The 13,294-nt window shown below is 45.0% G+C and overlaps 2 protein-coding genes across 5 annotated transcripts in view; both read right to left on the bottom strand.

Annotated features, from left to right (window-relative positions):
• Positions 1-13,294, bottom strand: part of erh (ERH mRNA splicing and mitosis factor) — a 116,375-nt gene that overhangs the window by 42,932 nt on the left and 60,149 nt on the right. The gene's annotated exons all lie outside the window — the stretch shown is intronic.
• Positions 1-13,294, bottom strand: part of samd4b (sterile alpha motif domain containing 4B) — a 48,269-nt gene that overhangs the window by 3,868 nt on the left and 31,107 nt on the right. For 2 of the 4 annotated variants that reach the window (XM_078430892.1, XM_078430890.1), the window contains 8 exons: positions 13,165-13,274; positions 11,467-11,553; positions 8,657-8,966; positions 7,643-7,728; positions 6,513-6,628; positions 3,293-3,494; positions 2,161-2,287; positions 310-393 (listed from right to left, as the gene is read on the bottom strand). In XM_078430892.1, the coding sequence (XP_078287018.1) occupies positions 310-393; positions 2,161-2,287; positions 3,293-3,494; positions 6,513-6,628; positions 7,643-7,728; positions 8,657-8,966; positions 11,467-11,553; positions 13,165-13,274 (1,122 nt within the window). The remainder of the gene's footprint in view (positions 1-309; positions 394-2,160; positions 2,288-3,292; positions 3,495-6,512; positions 6,629-7,642; positions 7,729-8,656; positions 8,967-11,466; positions 11,554-13,164; positions 13,275-13,294) is intronic. The other 2 variants (XM_078430893.1, XM_078430891.1) reach the window with 1 other exon arrangement.

The raw sequence follows: 13,294 nt of genomic DNA on the forward strand, positions 1-13,294 counted from the left end.
TACAACCCATCTTTACAATTCTCAGTTGGCATAAAACTTCCCTCATACCATTTTTAGCCTTGGTGTCCAGCTTTTAATCTAGATTTCAAAGTCATTTATAGATTTTGGGTAACCCAAATATCAATGAACATAGCATAAATATTACATAAAATCCACTTCATTGCAATCACATTCAGAACCATGAGTTCACAGCTCAATGGCAAAGGTTTCATAAATTTATCTTTGAGATCTTTAAGAAGATCCCTCCCTTCTGTGCCATTTCCCACTCAGTTGTTACAATTCAATGAGATGGTGTTGGAAGAGACTTACCTCCTAAGGCATGCTCCGTCATACTGAGGCAGAGAGACTCCAGTCTTGTGTTAATCTCTGGTTCTGTCACTGGCACTTGACATTCTGGTAAAACAGCACAAAGCCTCTGTTAAACAAAATGCCAGATACTAAAACCACGCGGCCTTCTCTGTTCCTTTGGGCCATTGCTGCTGATCACCCTGGCATTTGTTCCCTGCCTATTGGGGCCAAAACCTTCTGGGTGAACTAACGGTTAGAGGCAGCTCACCCACCTGCAGCTCACCCACTGAGAAAGGAACACCATGGACAGATGATCAGCTTGGTGACCCTGACTGATTTCCCTTTCCCCAACTCCCAGCCCACTAAATGCTCTCCAAGAATAAGGCTCAAGATCTGCGACAACTTTTTCAGCTGATTGGGAATCGGACTAATGCAGAAGGCAGTTCATGACATGGTAAGTGGAAGTAGTCTCCAAGATCCTTCACATCTATCAATGCCACGCCAGGATCAGATTCTCCCAGGACCCAAAAACCTCAAATATGTACTCTGCAATTGGGCATTCCCACCACTTTGGGATGTAGAACTCCAAAGATTCACAACCCTGGAATAAATTTCTTCTAATCCTCATTTTGACTCCCAAGACGACACGCTTCAGTTTGGTACTCAGAACAACTTAGCATCTGTGTAGGAAGAAACTGCAGACGCTGGTTTAACCTGAAGATAGACACAAAATACTGGAGTAACTCAGCTGGACAGGCAGCATCTCTGGAGAGAAGGAAGTACAACTTAGCACCCTTCTTGGCAGGATATCTCAGGATTCACACGTTTCCCATAGCCCCATAATGTTTCCAAGCAATTTATTCCTCAATAGGCTTCTCACTATGTGGTACAGAACTGCAGGTGACCTTTCATTTGCTAAATCATTATATCGGAAGATAAAGTTGCTGGAGGTTTGCTGAACGCCAACACTGGAGGTCATTGATCAGCTTCTCTCTCCCCAGATGCTGCCTTACAAGCTGAATATCTGCATTAGATAGATTTCCAGCACCTGGTCTCTGTCCCCCACCCCTCCCTCCCTGCCAGGTTGTGAAACAAAAGCTTTTCTATTTAACTTAAACTTACTGATGCTCAAATGTTATAGAAATATTATATATCCTTTTATTGCTCCTAGACCAATGGTCTTTATTTTTTTAAATTATCTGCAAGCATTTTAATTCCACATAAAGTGCTGGAGTAACTCAGGGGATCAGGCAGCACCACAGTGGCACACTAGTAGAGTTGCTGTCTCACAGCACCAGAGACCCGGGTTCCATCCCGACTACGGGTTTTATCTTTGCAGAGTTTGTACGTTTTCCCTGTAACCGCATGGGCTTTCTCCGGGTGCTCCCGCTTCCTCTCTCATCCCAAAGAAGTGCAGGGTTATAGGTTAATTGGCTTCTGCAAATTGCAAATTGCAAATTTCCCCTAGTATGTAGGATAGTGGTAGTGTTCCCAGTGATCATTGTGTACTCAGTGGGCCAAAAGGCCTGTTTCCACACTGTATATCCAGGCTAAACTGCATTCATATCTGAAGAACATGGATAGGTGATGGGACCCGTTAGAGTGAATCAGTCTGAAGAAGAGTCCCAACCTGAAATGTTCCCATCTATATTCTCCAAAGATGCTGTCTGACCCACTGAGTTACTCTAGCACTTTTTATTTTGTAAACCAACATCTGCAGTTCCCTGTGTTAGCATTTTAATTTGCCAGTTCCGACAAGGATCAGAGACTCGGAACATTAATAGTTTCTCTTTCTGTAGATGTCACCCGACTTGCTGACCTTTCCCAGCACTTGGTTTCTGTTTCAGGATGGGAAGTTGAAAGACTACATACCCGCCTGCTGGAACATCAGGATGGCTTGAGGGGACGTGTGCACAGGTAGAGAGTACGTCCGCTGCACAGAGCTGCGGCTTTGACTCGGCATGCTGTTACTGCCACCGGGGTTGGCAAACCACAAGTTCTGTGGGCATAGGGAAGTCATGTTACCTCACACACAGCCGACTCTCCTCTTAGAAACCTAGAAACCAGCAGCTGAAAGCCCAACACCCATCTGTTTTCTACTGTTTCAACACTCACACAGAACAACGTTTTTAATGAAAGAGAACTAGGATGTCACAGCTTCCACAACGCTGGAACATACAATACCCAGACTGGGAATCCTTGCTGTCTATGGACACATCCAGCTCTCAGGCCCTTCATTCAAACTCAGTGCAAGACTAAACAATGGCTAGTGGAAGAACCAACAGGGAGGAACAGCAACAACTACAGCTGGGCACTGTTCAAATGATTGGTGTGTGGATCCCGAGAGATTTCAGAGATATATTGCACAGCCCCGAATGGATGAATTAGCCAAGGTCATTTATTACTTCAGCCAGACCATAATAACAGGTGCTCTAGTCAGCCAGTGTCAGCTACACCCAAGCACTGTTTGGTGCAACTTAACTGAAGCACTGTCAGACAGAGGATCCAGGTGCACATACACAACACATTTGGACTTTACCACTAAGGAATTACCACTAATTTTAACAATGGGCTGAAGAAAAAAGTACACCAAGTTTCAGTGCAACAGAGGCAGTAAAACAGATGGAATGCCACACTTCCTAATGCCACAATGAACAATGAGGCAAGCCATGTCTCAGACCACCCACCCAGAGCAGATTTGACACAGCACCTCACTGTGATCTCACAGTTTTGACACAGCACCTCACATGGGCTTGTGATCATTACCACTCTGGGCCCATCATCATTAAAGCTGATCAGAAAATGCCCACATCCATTACACCGATCCCAATAGCTACAACAATAACAATCATTCAGCCTGGATGAACATTCAGGCCATGGGAAATGAGCCTGTTGAATGGTCCAACCTTCTTGTTGGCCAAGTTTGAGACAAACTATATCACAAAAAGCAGACCTTGCACACTGAATGTGTTTACACCCCACTTTCTGGGGAAGGTGTACTAACCTGCCTGCCTTGGCTTGCCAGTGGGTTAAGTGTATGGCGTGGAGAAACGCCACCCAGATTAGCAGCCGACGTGCCCATCAGACCCATGCGGGTTGCCGAGAGACCCCGGGGAGGTACCTGGAACGGCCGCTGGCCTCGTCGGCTCAGGCCACCAACCACAGAACCGGCTGTGGGAAGGGAACTGGACTGACCAAAACCCCAGCTGGAAGAAAACACAACACACTTCTGAATACAATCTCGTGAGCGCAATGACTGACAATGCTTTATCGATTATGTAAACCAGAATGGTGGCATTGTCAAAGCCAAAATATATCATGAGGTCCATATGACTGTTGACTGTTCCCTGGGCAACAGGTGCACAATTACTGAGCTTAATAGAGATATCTTGTTCTCAAGAACAAGAGGGCATATGTTTGTGAGAGGGGCAAGATTAAATACAAACCTAAGTAGCAACTTGTCTTACTCATGGGTGGTGGGTATACAAAACAAGCTGCCAGAGGAGGCAGTGGAGGCAGTTACTATTATAGCATTTAAAACATGATTGAACAAGTACATGGGTAGGAAAGATTCAGAGGGATGTAGGCCAAATGGGACGAGCTTAGATTGGGCATTTTGGTCAGCAGGAATGAGTTGGGCCAAAGGGCCTGTTTCTGTGCTGTATGACTCCATGATACCATGGTAAAGACAGGTGCTATACAAATGAAAGTCTTTCCTACATAATGCACTGAGAAGGCATGTTGGAACTTTGCAACAATTCAATCATTGAAATGCAACAATTCAATCACTGAAATGCAACAGAATTTCACTCAATTACTGAAATGCAACAGAAGCAAGGGAATAAAATTACCTTTGCACTGCTGTTTATTTTCATAAACTGGTAAAACCTGCATTACTCAGGGTTAGAAAGACAATCTTCCATGCATTTGAATAAATACAATGCTGGAGTAACTCAGGTGGTCAGGCAGTAACCATGGGATTGGTGATGTATCGAGGCAGGACCCTTCTTCAGAATGGTTCCAACTCGAAAAGGTGGTATCGACCACCTGAGATACTGCAGCACTTCATATTTTTGTAAACCAGCATCTGCAGTTCCTCATTTCTTCCATGCAGTTGGTTCCTTTCAAAATGTCAAGCAGAGAATCCTATGCCACCGAGCCTGCCAATGCATTTCACACATCAGTCTGAAGAAGGGTCTCGACCCGAAACGTCACCCATTCCTTCTCTCCAGAGATGCTGCCTATGCCACATTTTGTGTCTATCTTCGATTTAAACCAGCACCTGCAGTTCCTTCCATTCACATACTCCTGATGGTTATCATCTAAAACTGGTCGTGGTAGTGACACACGAGAGGCATTCAACTTCCAAACATGATTGAACCACTGGTTCAGAAACCTTCCAGAGAAATAAAAACTAACGCAGACAGATCTGACACAATTGTGTTCGACCCGTATATTTTAATTATAATAAATTGAATGGCAGTGAGCTTAATGTAGTAATTGAAACCCACTTCTGCTCATAAAAAATCATTTGAATGAATGCATTCTTTGTTCTCACTGCCAATCAATTATCCTATATATAGTAACAAACTGTAGTCTTCATTAAATTCAACGATCAGGTAATGCACGGCTAGGGTGTGCCTGGATTGCTGAGACAAAGCATGACAGATGGCACACATTCAACAGAACACTCTTCTATGATACTATTCCAGGTTGCTTCCACAATCTCTAAATTCACAAATATTGTTCAAATTTAACGTTGTGCCAGGACATTATATGGGCTCCAGATGAATGACTAAATTAGTTTAGGAAGGAACTACAGAAACCAAAGATAGACACAAAAAAAGCTAGAGTAACTCAGCGGGATAGGCAGCATTTCTGGAGAGAAGGGATGGGTGACGTTGCGGGTCGGGACCCTTCTTCAGACTAATTGATTAATTTAGTTTAGAGATACAGCGCGGAAACACAATCTTCGGCCCACCGAGTCCACAGCGACCAGCGATCCCCGCACACTAACACTATCCTACACACACTAGGGACAATTTACATTTATACCAAGCCAATTAACCTATAAACCTGCACGTCTTTGGAGTGTGGGAGGAAACTGAAGATCTCGGAGAAAACCCAAGTGGCCACGGGGAGAACATACAAACTCTGTACAGACAGCACCCGTAGTTGGGATGGAACCCGGGTCTCCGGCGCTGCAAGTGCTGTAAGGCAACAACTCTACCGCTGCTCCACCGCTAAACAAATGCACCACCATTAACCAAGTAACCAAATAATTGGTTACTTATTAACTCTTTTCCTCACTTTTGAATGTACAAAAACTATTATTTTCTGATTAGTCCCGACTCTCATTACAGACACATACCAGTCTGCTGATTTTTTCTAAACAAGACCTGCACTCACTTGGAGATCTGGAAATGCAAGACATTTGGTTGTGAAATAACGGCCGGTTCCTCAGATCTCACTGCACAAGCCCCTCTTGCACCAACTCCCATCCCTGCATCTATCTGTCAACCCTGCCTAGTTATCTGTGGGGAGCACACAGGGATAAAGACAAGAGGATGAGAAGTTGGCAACCTGCCCATTGTACAGTAAACTTGCAGAAACACACAGCAAAGGTACAAGGAGTAGAATTAGGCCATTCGATAATGGCTGATCTATTTTTCCCTTTCAACCTCATTCTCCGGACTTCTTATAACCTCTGACATGCTTTCTAATGAAGAATCCATCAATCTGAGCATTAAAAATACATAATAATTTGGCCTCCATCGATGCCTGTGGCAGTGAATTCCACAGATTCACCATCCTCTCGCTAAAGAAATTCCTCCTCATCTCCTTTCTAAAGGTACACTCTTTTATTCTGAGGCTGTGCCCTCTGGTCCTAGACTCTCCCACTACTGGAAACATCCTCTCAATATCCACTCTATCCAGGCCTATCATGGAAAGTATAAATCACCCGGAGGAAACCCACGTGGTCACAGGGAGAACGTGCAAACTCCACAGACAGCGCCCGAGGTCAGGATCGAACCTGTGTCTCTGGTGCTGAGGCATCGGCTCTACCTGCTCATAGCACCTCAATGGAATTAACACTGCTGCTGGTCCCTACTAAGCAAAGTGTTCATCAGGATTCTCCACTAAAAACGCCACTTTTGCTATAAATTATTTGAGATTACTCTGAGTTTAGTGCCACAGATTTCATAGGTGGCATGGAATCTCACCTTCTCTGGCGAACACCTGGCATCTCCAACAAGGCTTTTCTGGGAAAGGACCTCAGCAGCTTAAACACCTGCTGCTTCCATGAGAAGAGTCTTTTCTTCTGTGTTTCAGTAAATGCCTGAAACCAAAGAGGCAACAATGTGAGCCCGGGCAATGCAAGAACCAAACTGGCACATCGGACAGATCACCTCTCAACTCCATACATAATGGTGTTTAACAGGTTTGCAGATGGCTTTAAGAAGCACGTGGATGTGGAGAGGATGGAGGGATGTTGATTACGTGCAGGCAGAGATTAATGCATCTCGGCATCATGTTTGGCACGGACATGGTGGACCAAGGGACCTGTTCCTGTGCTGTTCCATGTTTCAATTCCAATTTATCTAAAATAAATATAAAATGTATCACCTGTTGTTGAACAGTGAGGTTTTGAGCAGGGGAGCATTATTACTACAGGTACACTTCAGAAACCCAGAAAGGTCATTAAAGTTTGAGAGATTCTGTGATGATGCATTCAAGGTGGAATCTGCTCTCCAAGGTGGAAAGTGGTGTAAACCTGAGCACCAGTGATTGGCATTACTGTAAAACAACTGGATCGTAGTTTACGGTCATCTTGAACATTTGTTGCCCTCCTCTCAATGACTGCAAGACAAAAATATGTGAGGAACTGCCAAGGGACATCTTGCCCAGAAAGCATTTCCCAGAGCACATGTGGACAGCTTTAAACATTGTGAACCAGATCAGTTGATGGTGCATCATTATCCAATGCTGCATCCACTGGTGCAATGAAACATGACGTTGGTCTACGTCCTTGGACAACATTCCTCTGTCAATTACATCAGCCACAGATTACATGGGAATTTTAATGCTGGGTGCTAATAGGCCGCCATATTTGTCAACAAAGCAGCCTGACTACAAAAGGTGGTTCCTTAGCTGCAATCTGTTTTGGAAGCACAGGAAGAATCTGCAAACCTGGTGTATCTTTCTCCCTCTTCCCCTTCACACCCCAATTATGGGGGAAAAGGTAATATAGACAGGATCAATGCCGTTTTCACCCTGGTTTCAGAAGAATCATTTGTGCTGGTGGAATAAAGGAACGTACACCATTACCACAGCGCAGTGATCTCACACTCACCTCGTGAGCTAGGCACTTCTCAAGGAGCTGCAAGTAAGAGCTTATATTTTCTTCATCGGGTCTAGACACTAGCAGCTGAGTACAAACTGGGGGAAGAAAAGATTGAAACATTAGAATCTCTGCTCCACCAAACCAAATCTGATCAGTGCAGAAAATATTTCCACTTCTCTCCTTCCTTTTATTTTAAGCACAGAGTGCACTTTCATTTCACCACTGTCCCCGACTCTGTCTCCTACACTGACTGTTTCAAAGCAGCTCAATACAAGCTCAGGGAACAACAGGTAGACACAAAATGCTGGAGTAACTCAGCGGGTCAGGCAGCATCTCTGGAGAGATCTCGGAGAACAGCATCTACTCTTCTGACAATTCCTTCTTCTGGGCTCAGTGCTGAATTCAGCTATTTTAGGTAATCGGCTATTTCAGTTTTCGATGGCACATTCCCATCTTTATTTTGCATCCTATCTAGGGGCAATTTCAGATTACATCTATTCATTTACACCCCAAAATCCAGCCCCCCCCCCCACAATTGGTTTCCTATTGCCTCGGAAAAACAACCAACATAATCAAGGACCACATTCACCCGTTATTCCCTCTTCTCCCCACCCATCAGCCAGAAGAGACAAAACGTTGAAAGCACGTAGCACCAGATTCAGGAACAGTCCGCTGTTATCAGACTATTGAGCGGCCCTCTCATAAGCTAAGGGTGTAGTCATGATCTCCCAATCTGCCTCATTGTGGTTATGCACTTTCTCTGTAACTAACGCAATAAATGCTGCATCCTATAGTCTGCACTCTGATACATTTCCCTTTGTACTGCCCATTCTACTTGTGCGGGGCTTGTTTGTACACAGAGCTCTGCCATCTCTCAATATGTGACAATAATACCACTAGGAATTTGAGAAATATGCCACATGACGTCTGATCGGTGCTTGTGTTTCCCCAATGCACATGGAAAAGCAGGAGTAACGGTAACCGTATTCAACCTTTCTGCTGTTGAGAAAGTTTGGAACTAACCTTTCCCCATGACCCTGGTGAACTGTCCAGGAATATCCCCTTCAGACACAGGCGCTGCTGTAGACTCTCCGTCACACGTTGACACACTCTGAGACTGGAAACCATCAGGTGTCGTTTCCTTCTCAGCAGCTCCTTTGGTTGTTCGGCTGTCTGTTCCCAGTCCAGTTGCACTGCTGGAGGAGTTGTTGGAATCTGTGCCATGCCCTGCTTTGAGGGTTAGTTGAGGTGGGGTGTAGGCTTTGATAGGAGTTATAATTATTTGTTGCAGCTCCTGAAGGGCATTTCGCAGGTTTCCTCCTTCAAGAATATCCTGTTAAGAGTGAACAAAATAACCAAGTGCCCACTAGACTCTTTGCACAATGCGGTTCGTCAACATCTTGCATTTTGTATTCAAAATGGTATTGAGTGTGGGAGCATTGTGAGTCGATTCAGGAGTGTATTTATGTAGCAACGAGGAAGGACATTCTGTACAGCTCTGGGTAGAGCTAAGGAACAAAAAGCAGGTGATCACTTTATGGGAATATGTTACATGCCTCCCAACAATTCACAGGAGAAAGCAGAAGCATGTAGAGCAGAAGCAAACAGGTTATAGTATGGTAATGTAGAAGGGGCAGCACGGTGGCGCAACAATAGAGCTGCTGCCTCACAGCGCCAGAAACCCGGGTTCCATCCTGACTACGGGTGCTGCCTGTACGGAGTTTGTACGTTCTTCCTGTGAACACGTGGGTTTTCTCCGGGTGCTCAGATTTCCTCCCACACTCCAAAGACGTACAGGTTTGTAGGTTCGGGAGAGACTCAGCGGTTCAGGCAGCATCTCGGGAGAGAAGGAATGGGTGATGTTTCGGGTCGAGACCCTTCGTCAGACTGAGTCTGAAGGGTCTTGACCCAAAACGTCACTCATTCCTTCTCTCCCGAGATGCTGCCTGACCTGCTGAGTTACTCCAGCATTTTGTGTCTACCTTCGATTTACTCCTGCATCTGCAGTTCCTTGTTTCTACATTTTTACTGGGATAACCTCAGGTGTTAAAGACTTCAAGGACTTGGAACTGTTAGTGTGCTCAGGAGAATTTGAGCCAGAATGATGATGGTCCCACTAGAGAAGGATCAGCATTTAATTCGCTTAAGGAATGGAGCAAGTGGCTGAAGTGTCAGTGGGGTGACATTTTGGAGATAGTGTTCAGTCTAGGTTTCAAGGTAGTTAGGGAATTCTAGAAATGAAGGTCCCGAATGAAGGGAAATGCTGATTTCAATATTGTAAGACTGGAGCTGACAAAAGTGGATTGAGATCAGCTATATGCAGGCAAGCCTGTCTCATAAGCAGGAGTAATTTAAAAGTGAAATGGCGAGAATTCGAGGCCAATATGTTTTTGCAAGGGGGAAAGATAACGTCAATAATTCAGGGAACCCAGAATATAAAGGAAGAGAGGGGTGGTTAATAGCAAAGCATATGGCAAGCATAGAGAACTAAGGCAGGGGATGACATTCAGGAGAAGAGAACTCATTGAGGGTGGGAATCTCTACTAAAACGACTGGAGGGCGAAGAGAGGGCATTCTCCTGAATGTCCTCCCCTGCCTTAGTTCTCTATGCTTGCCATATGCTTTGCTATTAACCACCCCTCTCTTCCTTTATATTCTGGGTTCCCTGAATTACATTAATGACTTAGACGAAGGGATTAAAAGTACCATTAGCAAATTTGCAGATGATACTAAGCTGGGGGGTAGTGTGAATTGTGAGGAAGATGCAATAAGGCTGCAGGGTGACTTGGACAGGTTGTGTGAGTGGGCGGATACATGGCAGATGCAGTTTAATGTAGATAAGTGTGAGGTTATTCACTTTGGAAGTAAGAATAGAAAGGCCGATTATTATCTGAATGGTGTCAAGTTAGGAGGAGGGGGAGTTCAACGAGATCTGGGTGTCCTAGTGCATCAGTCAATGAAAGGAAGCATGCAGGTACAGCAGGCAGTGAAGAAAGCCAATGGAATGTTGGCCTTCGTAACAAGAGGAGTTGAGTATAGGAGCAAAGAAGTCCTTCTACAGTTGTACCGGGCCCTGGTGAGACCGCACCTGGAGTACTGTGTGCAGTTTTGGTCTCCAAATTTGAGGAAGGATATTCTTGCTATGGAGGGCGTGCAGCGTAGGTTCACTAGGTTAATTCCCGGAATGGCGGGACTGTCGTATGTTGAAAGGCTGGAGCGATTGGGCTTGTATACACTGGAATTTAGAAGGATGAGGGGGGATCTTATTGAAACATATAAGATAATTAGGGGATTGGACACATTAGAGGCAGGAAACATGTTCCCAATGTTGGGGGAGTCCAGAACAAGGGGCCACAGTTTAAGAATAAGGGGTAGGCCATTTAGAACGGAGATGAGGAAGAACTTTTTCAGTCAGGGAGCGGTGAAGGTGTGGAATTCTCTGCCTCAGAAGGCAGTGGAGGCCAGTTCGTTGGATGCTTTCAAGAGAGAGCTGGATAGAGCTCTTAAGGATAGCGGAGTGAGGGGGTATGGGGAGAAGGCAGGAACGGGGTACTGATTGAGAGTGATCAGCCATGATCGCATTGAATGGCGGTGCTGGCTCGAAGGGCTGAATGGCCTACTCCTGCACCTATTGTCTATTGTCTATTGTCTAATATCATTGGCAGACAAGGTAGGGCCAAATCACCAAAAGTGGGGTCCATTAGGGACCCCAAGTAGCAATCTGTGAGTGGAATCTGAGGATGTAAGCAATGTCTTACAAAGATACTTCTCATGTGTATTCACTAAGGGGAAAGGACATGTTATGTGGAGGATGTTGCAATAAACCGGCTCACCTTTTCTAATGACTTCAGCACACCTTGCCGCTCACGCAGCTTCTGAATGCTCAGAGCTATTTTATGTCTCGCTCCCTTTGTGACATTCTGCAGAAGAACACATTTAGTGAGATGTTGCAAGAGAGAGAGATTAAAGACAGGGCACCAGGAGAAAAACAGGAAGAGAATGGAGATTTCTTGCTACTAATCCCCTACTTGGTCCATTGGGAGACGCCATGGGTCAATCCTGACCTCCAGTGTTGTCTGTGTGCAGCTAACATGATCTTCCAGTGACAGCACAGATTTCCTCCAGCTACTCCAAACTCCTGCCATGTAACAATGATGCAGGGATTGGTGGATTAATTAGCCACTTTAAATTGCCCCGAGTTAGAAGGTGAATGGTAGAATCTTTGTGGAAGTCAGAGTCATAGAGTGATACAGTGTGGAAACAGGCCATTCGGCCCATTTTGCCCACACCGGCCAACATGCCCCAGCTACACTAGTCCCACCTATATCATATCATATATATATACAGCCGGAAACAGGCCTTTTCGGCCCTCCAAGTCCGTGCCGCCCAGTGATCCCCGTACATTAACACTATCCTACACCCACTAGGGACAATTTTTACATTTACCCAGCCAATTAACCTACATACCTGTACGTCTTTGGAGTGTGGGAGGAAACCGAAGATCTCGGAGAAAACCCACGCAGGTCACGGGGAGAACGTACAAACTCCTTACAGTGCAGCACCCGTCGTCAGGATCGAACCTGAGTCTCCGGCGCTGCATTCGCTGTAAAGCAGCAACTCTACCGCTGCGTCACCTGCCTGTGCTTGGTCCATATCCCTCCAAACCTGTCCTATCCATGTACCTGTCTAATTGCTTCTTAAACTTTGGAATAGTCCCAGCCTCAACTACCTCCTCTGGCAGCTTGTTCCAACACCCATCACCCTTTGTGTGAAAAAGTGTGGAAGGAATGTGGAGACAACTGGTAACAAGGAAAACGAGTGGAAATGGAATTGTCCTGCGAGTCAGCATTGATTCCAGAGACTGAGAAAAGTAAACTAGAGGCAAGCCTGGATAAAAGCCAGCCATTAGCTCATTTTGGCACCCCTCCCCATCAATACCAGAACATCTAGGACTCACAGAAGAATAGGCACTGATGTACGGGAGAGCACTGATAGGCATTGATGTACGGCAGCTATAGAACTAGGGCCCACAATGATACCTTTGGTGGGAAGTAAAGCAGCATGAAACATTACTGAAACAGATCTTTCCACGTTAAAAACAGAGCAACATATCACCTAAAAAAAGTCCCAAACTTCAAAATTATGTATATAAATGCTTACAAATGATACCTCAGGTACATATCTAGAATTCAATGAATATACCTTCCTGGCACGTCCATTTTTACGGCAGGCAAAATATGCCGGTATGCACGATTAATACATAGTGCACGTTTCCGGGAGCAAAATTATAGATTTTTTTTTTTTTAGAGAGGTGTCGATATACTGTACTGGCACATACTATCCCATAACGATCACTGCTCCAGGCACATATGACAGAAACGTTAGCAATATGACCTGCGCACAAAAAACACGTATTGACCACAAGGTGTACACTGCAGTCCATTAAACTTAACTTGGACAGTCAACAGGCAAATGGTTTTGACAGCCTATTGAAAGGGAAAGAGCATGAATTTCCACATTCACCAACAAACCTGAGACTCCAGCTGATGTTCGGTCAGGGTCATCATCTCTTCATATGTTAGCTGTGAGAAGAGCGATGCATATTTGTGTAGCCGAAGGCTTTTTAACCAAGTGGGCACATCTATGATAAAAATGAGAAAC

This window comes from Rhinoraja longicauda, chromosome 41, assembly GCF_053455715.1.
Source record: "Rhinoraja longicauda isolate Sanriku21f chromosome 41, sRhiLon1.1, whole genome shotgun sequence".
NCBI lineage: Eukaryota > Metazoa > Chordata > Chondrichthyes > Rajiformes > Arhynchobatidae > Rhinoraja > Rhinoraja longicauda.